This window comes from Zootermopsis nevadensis, unplaced genomic scaffold, assembly GCF_977971745.1.
Source record: "Zootermopsis nevadensis isolate Lab colony 2312 unplaced genomic scaffold, Znev_1.0 Znev_ptg000003l, whole genome shotgun sequence".
NCBI lineage: Eukaryota > Metazoa > Arthropoda > Insecta > Blattodea > Termopsidae > Zootermopsis > Zootermopsis nevadensis.
Window position 1 is genome coordinate 5488489 of NW_028259135.1, and position 12177 is coordinate 5500665.

The 12177-nt window shown below is 36.5% G+C and overlaps 1 protein-coding gene across 5 annotated transcripts; it reads left to right on the forward strand.

Moving 5' to 3' along the window:
- Positions 1–75: 75 nt before the first annotated feature.
- On the forward strand, positions 76–9933 carry LOC110832714 (uncharacterized). Of its 5 annotated transcripts, none has more exons than XM_087340765.1 (6): positions 76–402; positions 3687–3958; positions 4774–5055; positions 6530–6585; positions 7956–8144; positions 8362–9933. In XM_087340765.1, the coding sequence occupies exons 1-3, from the start codon at positions 227–229 to the stop codon at positions 4998–5000; spliced, it is 675 nt and encodes a 224-aa protein (XP_087196891.1). In that variant the 5' UTR covers positions 76–226; the 3' UTR covers positions 5001–5055; positions 6530–6585; positions 7956–8144; positions 8362–9933. The 5 variants fall into 5 exon arrangements, with proteins under 5 accessions (XP_087196891.1, XP_021925661.1, XP_021925687.1 ...); XM_022069969.2 differs by having other exon boundaries at positions 4774–4952; positions 6457–6585; XM_022069995.2 differs by having other exon boundaries at positions 4774–4952.
- Positions 9934–12177: the final 2244 nt, after the last annotated feature.

Consider the following 12177-nt stretch of genomic DNA (forward strand, 5'->3'; position numbering starts at 1 on the left):
GTACGCGATCTGTTGGTGGTACATGGTACTACATGTATGTTTCTTGCGCGTCCGATGGTTGGGGGGGGGGGGGGGGGGGTTGCGGATTACTAAAATTGTTCGACCATCATTTGTTTGCAATTTGTTTTTTCTTTCTGGGTTTGAATGGCAGTGGTGACATTTAACGTGGTGAGTATTCAATCATGTAGGACAGATCTACTCTCAACAGTCGGAAGTTAAACGTGGAATGCCTCGTCCGAGGTTAACGGTTGAACAACGTCGAATTAGTCAAGCACGAAGAAGGCAATTAGATGCTGCTCGGAAAAGGAGGAGACGAATGGATATTAACTACAGACAGAATGAGCAGCAAGCGAATACCGAAGCACGCCGGAAAGCACGACAAGTATCTCGCACACACTATAGGTAAAATTTGCCCACAGCCAACACGTTTTGCTTGCATTATCTTGCAGTCGTCGGTGTTTTTTGTTTTTTTACGTTCTGATGCTTGTCTAGACTTATGCTTATGGTACCAACGTTTCGGAGAAACATGCCGTTTCCGATTCACCGACAGAAGAGCTTCGTATTTCATGTTTCTAAAATTTCTCGCTACTCACTTTGAATTCCTAACCTGATCTTGTCTAGTCAGAGGTCGAGGGGTGGTCCTGTACATTGATAGCATGGTGTTAAATAAAGTAAAAAAAAATATTGAAGTCAAAATTAGTTTTGTATCTACTTTAATGTGTAGTAAAATGTAATGTATTAAATGCAAATAATTTATAGAAGCCTGAATGTTTGTTTTAGTTTTGTGCATACTTGCTATGAATGTGGAAGAAATTAATCTGTAGCAATTAATTATTCAGTATATTCCACTTTTGGATGTAAGAGCAAGAGAGAGTAACAGGAAGATGGATAAATTTTTTTAATGAACTTCATTATTGTACCCCTTCTCAAGTTACATTGGCAACGAAATGTAGGGTGTGATGGCTGGTGCAAAAATGCACACATAGGATAAACTTAAAGAAACAGGTGTGGTCTGGATTCAGCTGGCTTAAATTGTTATGAACATAATGAAGAGGGAAATTTCTTGACCAGCTGAGCAGTTGTCAACTTTGGAATGCATGTTCCAGGAGATATAAATTCATAAATATAGTGGTGTACAAAATAACATTGCAGTTTTATTTACACATATACATTTGTGTGAGATGTCTGACGTGAGTAAATGAGTATGTAAATGGATGGTTTTGTCAGAGTAATAGAATTGCATCCCGTTTCACCCCAATTATCTGAAGACTGCCTGAAGCTGAATTTTCAGTGTAAATGTTCTTGGGAGTCATTCTGTAGGTGATAATATGTACAGAGTTCCATATTTACACATTTCAGTAATTTTGGTGATATGTGGCTAAGTTATGAAAATAATTTAATTTTGTCAACTGAAATACATACTCAGATTGGTTAAGAATAACAATAAATGTGCCCTGAAAGTATGTATGTACAGTTTTAGTGTATAATTTATGTCTAATCAACTGTGGTCCTAGTTGAAGTAGAGAGTCCATTATACAGATGGAAAGGTCCTGAGAGGGGAATTTGTTTGGTGTACTACCCATGATATTTAGGGCAATTCAGCATTGTGACCTTAATTTATGATAAAATTGGACAGTTGGATTTTATTGAATTTTTCCCATAACATTTTGTGATTCTTAGGTACATTTTTGGAAAATTTAGTGTTGTGACATGAATGGGTTGATGTAATTTTTACAACTATACATTACACGCACACTCATGTTGTTGGTCACTTTTGACAAAGATTGTGGTAAGCTACGTTGGTAATATGACGTAGGTTTTGAGGTTTTCACGGCAGTGAGTCTGAAGATGGCTGTCTTCTAGATTATTGCACCGCATAGTCTGGTAGAAGTTTACTGACATTTCATAGGTCCTCGCTGCCTCCATCATCTGGGTGATAAGTCACTACATGATGCTTCAACTCAGAAGACAGCAATTTTTGTGGTCACTGCTATGAGAATCTCACATCCAGCATAGTTTTTTGGTCATAATTCTATGTACTTTGAGGAGCCTAGTGATTCCTCAGGACTTTGTTTCTGAGGACTTAAGTAGGCTACTTTCAGGTTACACGGCATCAGTCATTTCTAAAGATGAACCCTCTTGCCTTCTAAGTAATTGAAACATTATCTTTTGCCCTTGGCATGATGCTGCTGATTTCATCGTACACAAAATTGTTTCATCATTTCAGCCGTTGCACAGTACAGCACTTTCCCTATTTTTACATTTGGATTGACAAATTCCTTCCTTAGTTTCTTGGGAATCCAAAACGTGTTATCTGAGGCTTTGTACATTTGTCGGATTTTCCTAATTGGCCAGCATAGAAGAACTGTCAAAATTTTAAACTTTTCATTTTTTTTACTTTTCCCTTCACCTGTGCTATCACTTCGTCTGAACTGTTACTACCACTGGAGTCTGTTAAACTGAATATTTTTATTTTGTGGCTGTTTTGACTTTCTTGAATTTTTCCTACAGATACTTCACTTGTGACAACTTCTTAGTGGGAAAGTCATGACCCTTCTGAAGTCTCCAAGTTCTTGTTCAAGGAAGAAACAAAGTGAGTGTGCTCAGTTTTAAAACTGTCCAAGTCTTCCTTTTTATTTGTCAAGTTCTGAATGTGAAGAGAAAACTGCTTAATTTCCAAAACGTTTGGGAAAATTTGCATTAGTTTTCTTTTATCTGTCACATATTACTTGTCGTTTCTAAATTGTAGGAACCTCTTGTATCATACAGTCAGATGTATGTCTCAGGTTTTTCTTGGAACTTTCACTGTGGCTAACATCCATCGGATTACAACATTGTTTAAAAACATTTAGAACTTTGAGGATTGTAGCACGGTCATTTCATAATTAGGAAAAGTAAAAACAAGTTTTGTCATTGACAAAGCCACTACAGAACCAGACAAGGAAATACATCTCAACTCTGCTGAAATCGGGTGTGAATTGACGGGCTGGATGGGTTGTGATGCCATGCGGCATGTCTGTATAGGTCACATGACTTGTTATGTAGCATCAGACTACAACCAGAAAGCAGATCATATCTCATAACTATCATGTTTCAGCATCATACTATACAAAGCTATACTGGAATTATCACAGAGTGCTGTGGGAAAAAGTTGCATGAATCCGGTGGTTTCTTCATAAACTAAGGTCAGAGGTCAGGGCCAAAATGTTAATGTGAGTGCGTATCGAACAAAGGCTCAATTTTTAAGAACTTTCAGTTGGTACAGGAATGAGCTCTCCATCATAATTAGAACCAGAGTTATAAGCTTTTAGTGAGCCAGAACAAAAAGGAAAAAATTGAAGGAAAACTTGAAATTTCATATTTGTCACTTTCTGAGAGACCAAAGAAGCTTTTTTCTTTTTTTTGACAGGTTTGCAGATAGTTATGAAAATTATGCCCCTAAAGTATCTTGATTTGACACAGAATAACCCATGCCTCACACAGTCCATGTCTTGTAAAGAGATAACATTCATTTTCTCTGGACAATGTAAACTGCTTGAATTTTCAGTTGCCTCATTTCATGCTGATGACCTCAGAGAGGGTTAGGCATCCAAGTTGGTTACTACCACTCTACAACTGCTGTTACTGCTGCTGCCTCTTAACAAATTGTCTCATGCTGAATGTTAATGTTCGAACTGTGTTTACAGGAAGGTTAACGGCCGAAGGCACCTTCAGGCGGATGTTATGCCAACAATATTTGATTACCCAGAATACCTTCTTAGCCAGTGTTCTGTAATAAGGATGGCTAATAACCAACAGACATTAATAGGTAGTTCCCAGGACTTTTTTCCACTAGCTGATCATTCCATTTTTGGAGAATGTTCTGGAGCACCCTCAAAGCAAGTTGTTGATGATTGTAGCAGGAGCCTCCTAAGATCCTGTAAACTTGTTCCAAAACTTCAAACCAGCAAGAAAATACGTAAGTTTGCATCTTGGCGTGTTTGACTGTTATTTGTGCTGCATTTCGAAGTGTACAAATGTGAGGGAGGGTTGTATTTTTTTATCTTTCATGATTGTTTTCATTGGCATTCAAATTTTGATGTTCCATGTTTCAATCTGACAATTTTATTTGCAAAAACACATACCTATGAAGCATTTTTGTTTAGTGAATTGTACCAATTACTCATACAAAATATCAGTTAGTATGTTAGCCCTTGAAGTGCTGATTTTATTTATGAGCTCACATCTTTGATAAGCTGTCCAGAATCCCAGAGCCGCAACCATGGATCTCATTTATCTTGGAAAAGTCATTTACAGTATTCTTCAAATTGGGCAGACATACTGGTATCTCTGCTCAAGAGACATGTGGCATAAATAATTCTCATTAATGTAAGGTAAAGAAAAGCCACATATATAAAATACAGGTAGCCCTCGATTTGTGCCGATTTAGAATAACACCAACAAATTGCCTATTGTAAGTGTATAAAATATACTTTTTAAATTCCCTTTATTTTATTTACGTTATTTCAGAGCTTTAAATGTAATGCCATTATATTAGTCGTCAATGTATGGGTGCTGGGAACGCATGTCATTGACTTCCCATTGATTTTACATTATAAAAGAATTTCAATTTATGCCGATTCCGTTCACGCCGGTTCATCCAGGAACGCATCCCTGGCGTAAATCGAGGGCTACCTGTAATTGCCTTAGCAGATGTTGCCAGTATTCTATACCAATTGTGCCATACAGTATTAGTTTTGATGTGTTACGTGAATGTTACAAAATTGTTGACAGGTAAATCAGATGATCATGGAGCAGAGGGTGTTGACAGGGTTCCCACTGTAAATACAGATTGCAGGAACATGGACTCTGAGTCTCCATCATCTCTGGAAGAGAATGAAAGTGAAAAGAAGAGAGACGTAGCAGTCGAGGAATCAGACACCTCCGTCTGCTCTGTGGAAATGTCTGCAGGAGTAAGGCGTCGTCTTTGCTTTGCCATTGCTCTGTGTCGGAACAGTTAACTGTGTGTCACGGTCTAGCGGTTGGCATTCCTGCTTTGTGTTTATGAGGTCTCAGGTTAATATCACAGCCCAGACCCCAGCTACCCTGACTGAGGATTTTAATGTTTTTTTCCCAGTCCCTCCAAACAAGTGCTGATAGCCGTTGCTCAAATATCAACATGCAGTTGTTTCGTTTGCAGGTTAATGCCATTAGTAGACTGAAGTGATTTCCATCGGCAAGTGTGAGTTCCTTGACAGAAAACTTAAAAAGTTCATATGCCCACTGTTACATTGTAGGAGCAAAACGTCTTAGTGGAATTATGTATTGATTTGAATTCATCATTAGACCAAACAGAGTGAAATGTGTATCGGAGTCCATCTCAGCATTGGACTGGAAATTGTTAAAGAGTTATTTAAATGCCCTTTAAGCATTGTGTTGTAGTATAATGAACACAACAGGGGCATTCAACAAGTTTGCCACCATATCCAGGTATGGTCATTTGCTGATGCTGTATCCAGATTGTTTTGTCTGATCTTGGTTGGATAGCAACATACCATGAGAAGACAAAGATGTGCCTTTCAGAGTGAATTTTGGGCACGAGTTTTGTAATTTAAACCATAGACAGTGGAAAATGCTCAGATGAAATGTAATAATACAGTAATATCTCAGCAAAACAAACTTTTGTGGAGTGACAGAATTTGTAGCAAGGAAATTTCATTATAATGAAAGAAAATAAAAATAAATTAATAGCTTAATGATATTTGTCGGCATTCCTTACAGTGTTAACTATAATGATATATTTAACATATCCATTATTATGTGAATTGTCCTTTATTAATTGATCGTGTAATTTATACTTTATCGGTCGTGCTTCAAGGCTTATGTGCAGTCAAGATGGCTGTGTCAGTACCATACTAGCAAATCATTTTGCTCCAAAATTAAATTCTTGCTGGCAGCACCATTGTACGAGGGTTTAAGTGTTGTATTCACTTACAAAGAAGGTTATTATGTATTATTACTTTAAAGTCTGAATCATTTCATTCTGATAGTGAGTTGCATTCACATGTTTGAAGGTACGTTTTTTTCCTCTGGAATTACATTTATCAGATATGATTCTTGAATTGCTGTACCACAGGGTGGAGAAAATATTGAGTGACCTGCATTTCATAATGGAAATCCTGATAAGTTCCTGAAAATTTACAGTAGCTGTGATCCAACGCACATCATATTTCCCAGCAGTGAAACAGTGACACAGGCATTATAAACCATAGAAATTATTCCCAGTAGTCATTTAACCCTCTTTTGCACTTCATGTACTGGGAAATAGTTTAAAAAGAGTATTTAAATTGTCAGATAATGTCTGTATACACATAATTTATGGCGTGCAAAGGGTTAAGAATGCAGATAAGTGCAACAGTGGTATTTTTCACAGGTCAGCTAATTCTGTGATTATCTAAGAAGTAAGTTTGTTTACAGGCCAGTGAAGCTGTTTTGAAGACAGAATCCACACCACATAGTGAGGCTGATCCGTTATCCATTTCTGTTGAAGGTCGAGAAAGAAAACTTCCTGAAGTTCCTGCACCTGTAGTTTGAAGAGACGTTCAGGTTAGTATATGAATATTGTGAATGCAGTAAGCAATGTGGTATTTCACACATTGGATATTCGTGCTACATAGTGATCGTGTGCGTCATCGTTCCAAGGAGAAATGCTTTGCACCTGTTGAATAGCACATTGGTTGAGCCTCAAGGCTAGTGCAGGTGTCGTAAAGAACGTTCAAGGCACTTAACTTCTAGGATAACAAGTTTCAGGATAGTAACTACACATTCAGTTGTTGGGAGTTACATGAAATGTAATGCACTGGTTTAGTGGTTTAATTCTATTTGATGTGACTGTAAAAGCAGGAGAAAGCCTTACTCATGAGTACTTAAATGACAACACACTTTTCATCATAAAGAGTATCATGTAAAATAGAAACTCCAAGGGTAATCTCATTATATAACATTCTTGTCTTATTTCTATTGCATAAAAGCATCCTAAAACTCTTTCGTATATTTTCTAGGCAGCTTGTGTTCATAGACATGTAGACTGTGTGATAATCCATCCATGATGCTCGCAGAACCAATTTTAAGTATGTACACCAACAGGTCACGGTGGCTGCACAGTCAGTGATGTGTACAGTTGCTACTGTAGCCTCATCACCGAGAACTGTTGCCATATCTTGCTGACAAAGCCATTAAAATCACAAGTTTATAGGAATTTTTGGATTGATTTCAGGAGTAGAAAATTGTCCTTACATTTGTTGTTTTTAAGTAAGAGTAACCTTGAGTATTATACCTTCATTTGGCAGGTTTTTATGAATAATTGTGATTACATATGTGACACACATTATGTAGTATTGGCTTATTATTATTATTTTGCTATTATCGAGCTTAAATGTGTGTAAGTTACAAACTGAGGTTCAGTTCTGTTGAGGTCCATAATCTACAGGGGGCAGAAGTGAAAAGTTATATACTATCACATTTTGTAGAAGAGACTGAGATAACTTTGGATTATAATGAAGATGTTTGTATGTAGAAGATTTTCTTGTGTTATAAATGTTTTGAAAAAATAACTCACTCACGTTGCTTTATTTATGAGGAATGGCAGGTGACCGAATGGTCATATTCATGTCAATGCCAGGTCGTGTCTTGGTCAAGGTCACGACAATATTGGCCTGAGGTTATGCTGTATAGAAGCGTTTATAAATTTCACAGTCATTTCTTTTCATGCTTATATCTGCGAAACGGTGGGTGCCCGAATGGCCAAAGTCAGGCCAAGGATATGCCGAATAGATGCCTTTTCACATATTTTGTTCAGGTTCTTTGGTAACTCTTGTATCACATAACATTCATTTACTTGTAGGAATTTTATTTTGTTTGTACAATAATTCCAGCAGAATATCAGTACATAATGGCCAGTTGCATTGCTTTTTCAGAATGTCATAGGTAAATTGAAGTTTGAGCCTGATTCAGGTGATGAAGCAGATGTGATGCCTAAAAATATTAAAACTGAGTTCATTGACATAAAGGCAGAAGGAACTCCAGACTCTGCAGCTTTAGAAAATGATGATAATGAAGAACTTCATTCTGTCATTTCATCCTTGCATGAATATGGCGGCGTAGATGTAAGTATTGTGGGAAACTTACTATATGCGTATGTCTGAAAATTGCATGATGTATTGGCGTCACAGTGGATTGTCCTGAAATTTTAGGAGAAATGAAAGGACCCACCTTTGTTAAAACAAAAACCTGTAAACACACACTGTTAGCATCATGTATGCTGCGCAAGTTACTGTATTTAATGTTGTGTGTTATCTCAGCTTGACTATGCTTTATGTATAGGAAAAGTGTGCCACTGCGTCAAAATCTGAAAGCTGTACCCCAGGTAGTACTCTCCGACCAGCCTCCTCTCGAGACTCTCTGGTCCATTCTCCTATCACTAGCAGTTGTTACCATAGATGACCTATGTTGATATATTTTAACAACTTGCCCCCTTGTTACATTGGCTTCTTATTTTGTGCAGTTAACATAGGTTATCTATGGTCAACAGCTGTGGGAACCTACAAGACGAAGATGAACGGGGCGCAACACATGGAGAACCAAATGGAAGTGATAGAAGAAACTGTGAATGGAACTAGCAATTTATAAAAAAAATTAGCAGCGTATCCAATTAGTTTTGTGACATTTCAGAGATTCTGTAAGAAACTTGAAGATGGAAGTCCTGGTGTGGTTATATTTGTGAGGTTTTCAGCAATAATTTTAGAAGGCAAAATCAGCAGAATGTGTAGTGTAATACTTCTCCTTTCAGTTTTGAATGTATAAATTAATTTGTATAAAGTTTGTATTTACTTAAGAAGTGGTAATTAACAGAATGTGTTGTACGACACCTAATTTATGTTACACTTAAAGTGTTCAGCTATAATGTATCAGAACCAGAGCAGGCGTTGATACCACATTGGATGTAAAGACGATGTTGCGTGTTTATGGATGCAGAAGAGTTGGTACTTGAATATGTGGTTGATTCGTTCAGACTGTATTATGTGCTAACCATGGAAGACATCAGAAATGTACCTTACCAGTAAGTTGTCGAAAAGATGTGACCATTCCAGATGGTTGGTGTGACAAAGAACACGCTTCTTCTGACTGGTTGTCTTTCCTTGAACTATAAACTATGAGTCTAGGTAAAGCAACTGGTTTCACCAAACATAACATTGAGATGTTCTTTGGTACTTTGGGCAACATGTTAGTTTGTTAATACATTTATAATGTGGATGGGGACTGCAGTAACTATTGTACAAAAATCAACGTAGATCATAACAAGGAGCAGTGTTAGGGAGAATGGAGCAGTGGCCTCCATAATTGAGAAACTGAGGTGATTGATTTTAACACGTTGCTTTATCTTCCTCCTCTGGTTAGTTGCACCATAATTTTGTTGGATTGTAAAATGTAATACACAATGGAAATGGAGAAAATTAATTAAATATTTGTATGGTAGTTTAATTTATATGAATATGTGTGAATGAGAATTTATGTTTACAGTTGTTTAAGGATTATTCTTAAGATGAATGATATTAAAATTAGTTATTCTTGAGAATTCAGTTGTATCTTCTTATGATGAAAATGAGAAAAAGGATTTATTTATAAATTACATTTATTGTGTGGCCTTACCTTTTCCCATTAGAGTTCACCCTGGTCTTCTGTTTTGCTATGTTGTATGGGGACCAGGGTGTCAGTCTCTGCCCAGTGGTAGGACATGTAATGTCTATTCCATTTTCTAGGGCTGAATTGTGTGGGTCTTTTCCTGGCAATGAAATTGGGTAGACTACCTACAAGTTCCCGGTGCTGCTTGCTGAGTCGGCATTGTTTTCTGTGTGTGACTATTCGGTATCTTAAAATAAATAATTGTCTTATAAAGATTGTGTTTCAGTTGTTTGTCCTGTTGGTGGCAGCATATGTAAACCCTTTGCAGAATCAACTTTGAGCACAGAATATGTGCTTGCCTATTAAACCAATATTTATGGAACCTATGAGTAACTGCCCTTTTGTTTAAAAGTAACATTAAATTGTGAACTGGTGAAATGTCTGTAGGTTTCCATTTTAGCCTCTAAAGGAACTAATAACTTTTCTATAATGTAAATCGTAAGACTGAGAATCCCTTAACAATATTACCGTTGCAGCTGTGCAACGTACATATAAACCTGTAGTTGATATCCCATAAGGTCAAAACTTGATTGGCAGCATTAACATGGCAATTTTTATAACTGCACACCAGCATGATTGACAAAACTCACTGTATTATATGTAGATTATACACAAGAATTATTATGGTTAAAATATTATGTTATGGACAGTATTAAAATTTGTGGATGAAATTAGAGCGCATGGTTTGTAATCTTAAAGATTGAGGAAGCTCTGTGACAATTTCGGCTTTCGAGAGTTAGTACAGTAAAACCCCTCTAATTTGACATCCGTCTATATTCGACACTTTTAATTGGAACCGGCAAATATCCTATAATTTTACATGTCCACAATACCCTATATCTTGGACACCCCTTTATCCTGGAACTTGGTCACCCATTTTGTTGTAAGTTGGACAGGTACATATATGCACTTAGCTTCAATGCTTTTACGGGAAACGTTTACAGTTAGTATTTTGTTGTTTTGAATTTCTGACTGATGAATGCCTTCTAACTGAGGATTTCCTTATGGTTGAGGGTGTGAGATATTGAACACATCATTGGAATGCAATGAAAGTGTATAGTTATTCTTTTGTTGAACCCTTTACTGGAGTTTTAACTTTGTCAGTACTGTGCTTGCAACTGAGTTAAACAGTGTTAACATAAATTGGAAAGGTATGCTTTCTCTCATAGTTAACCATGAATGGTTGAAACTTTATTCGGATTGCGGCGAAAATTAGAAAGAGGATGGACAAATTCCAAGATAAAAGCAAAAGGCAGTGTATTGTGATGAACTTTTTTACAAGAAATAAGTGACATCATATGTTGAGCTACTGCCATAAGTACAATTAAAAAAAATACATTCTGAACATTTAAAATTTCATTGAGGCTGGGGTGTAATGTGCAACCATGAGAGTGGGTTTCAAAAGATTATTATTATTACAATACTTTTATTTTCCGTCGTTTACACAAGCTTATTGTTAAAATCATCACTGTCTGCCATTCAATAACAACGGACACGCACCTCATACACAACCCGATATAGGCACCCAGGCGCGTCTCCAAAAATAAAATCGAAGAAGCCTGGAGATGTAGTAAAAACGAGTAAAAACAAAAACAATATAAGCAGAGCAACAGATACACCAGATTTTAATTTTAATTTTGATAGACCTGACGATGATAAGATTGTATATCGAAACATGTCGTCAATTTTAAAATGTAACAATTTTATGTGAAATTTTATATGATTTTAACAATAAGCTTGTGTAAACGACGGAAAATAAAAGTATTGTATTGAAACACAAGCATGATGCAATTAAGATATAAGCTAAATTATTATTATTGTCATTAATTCTTAATTCAAGCAAGCCTACAGTAGTTAGAAGATTATGTAAGTAACTAGATTACATTGTCGTAAACGTAAAGTATTGGTGTCCTTCCCTTTGAGCTTATCCAGGCAAGTTTAATTTAGTGAAAACAAAATTTGTAAAAATTTAATTTACCCTTTTGGGTTTTCTTATCAGTAATTTCCTTTTTTGGGAAGGGCTCCATAATACTCTACAATTACCACATTGTCATTACACCACAATTTGAAAAGATGCTTTTCCCTCTATCCTGGACACCTCTGTAAGTTGGAAACATTATCGTGGAACCGCAAGTGTCCAAGTTAGAGAGGTTTTACTGTATTTACTATTAGCACGTGCGGATTGTATGTGTTGTTTAGTAGATAACCCTTTTACCGACTTATCACCGATCCCGGCCCATTACATTATAAAAGCAGATGGCAGATCAAACACGCAGCTAACGTTATTATTTTCGTCAATATAAAATCTAAATATTGTCAACGTATTTTTAAATGAGACATCTGTTAATGATGTAATTGTATAAATTTATTTCCTTTGTTTTCAACCCTAGCATAACTATTACTTGTTGCACCAACTAATATAGGAAGGTATATATTCACTTCCTGTATGAAGCAGAT

Bases quoted from the DNA above. Each gene is read 5' to 3' on its own strand.
- LOC110832714 (XM_022069969.2), top strand. From the start codon at position 227: ATGCCTCGTCCGAGGTTAACGGTTGAACAACGTCGAATTAGTCAAGCA. The intron at 403-3,686 runs GTAAAATTTGCC...CTGTGTTTACAG, and splicing joins GTATCTCGCACACACTATAG to GAAGGTTAACGGCCGAAGGC. The intron at 4,953-6,456 runs GTAAGGCGTCGT...GTTTGTTTACAG, and splicing joins CTGTGGAAATGTCTGCAGGA to GCCAGTGAAGCTGTTTTGAA.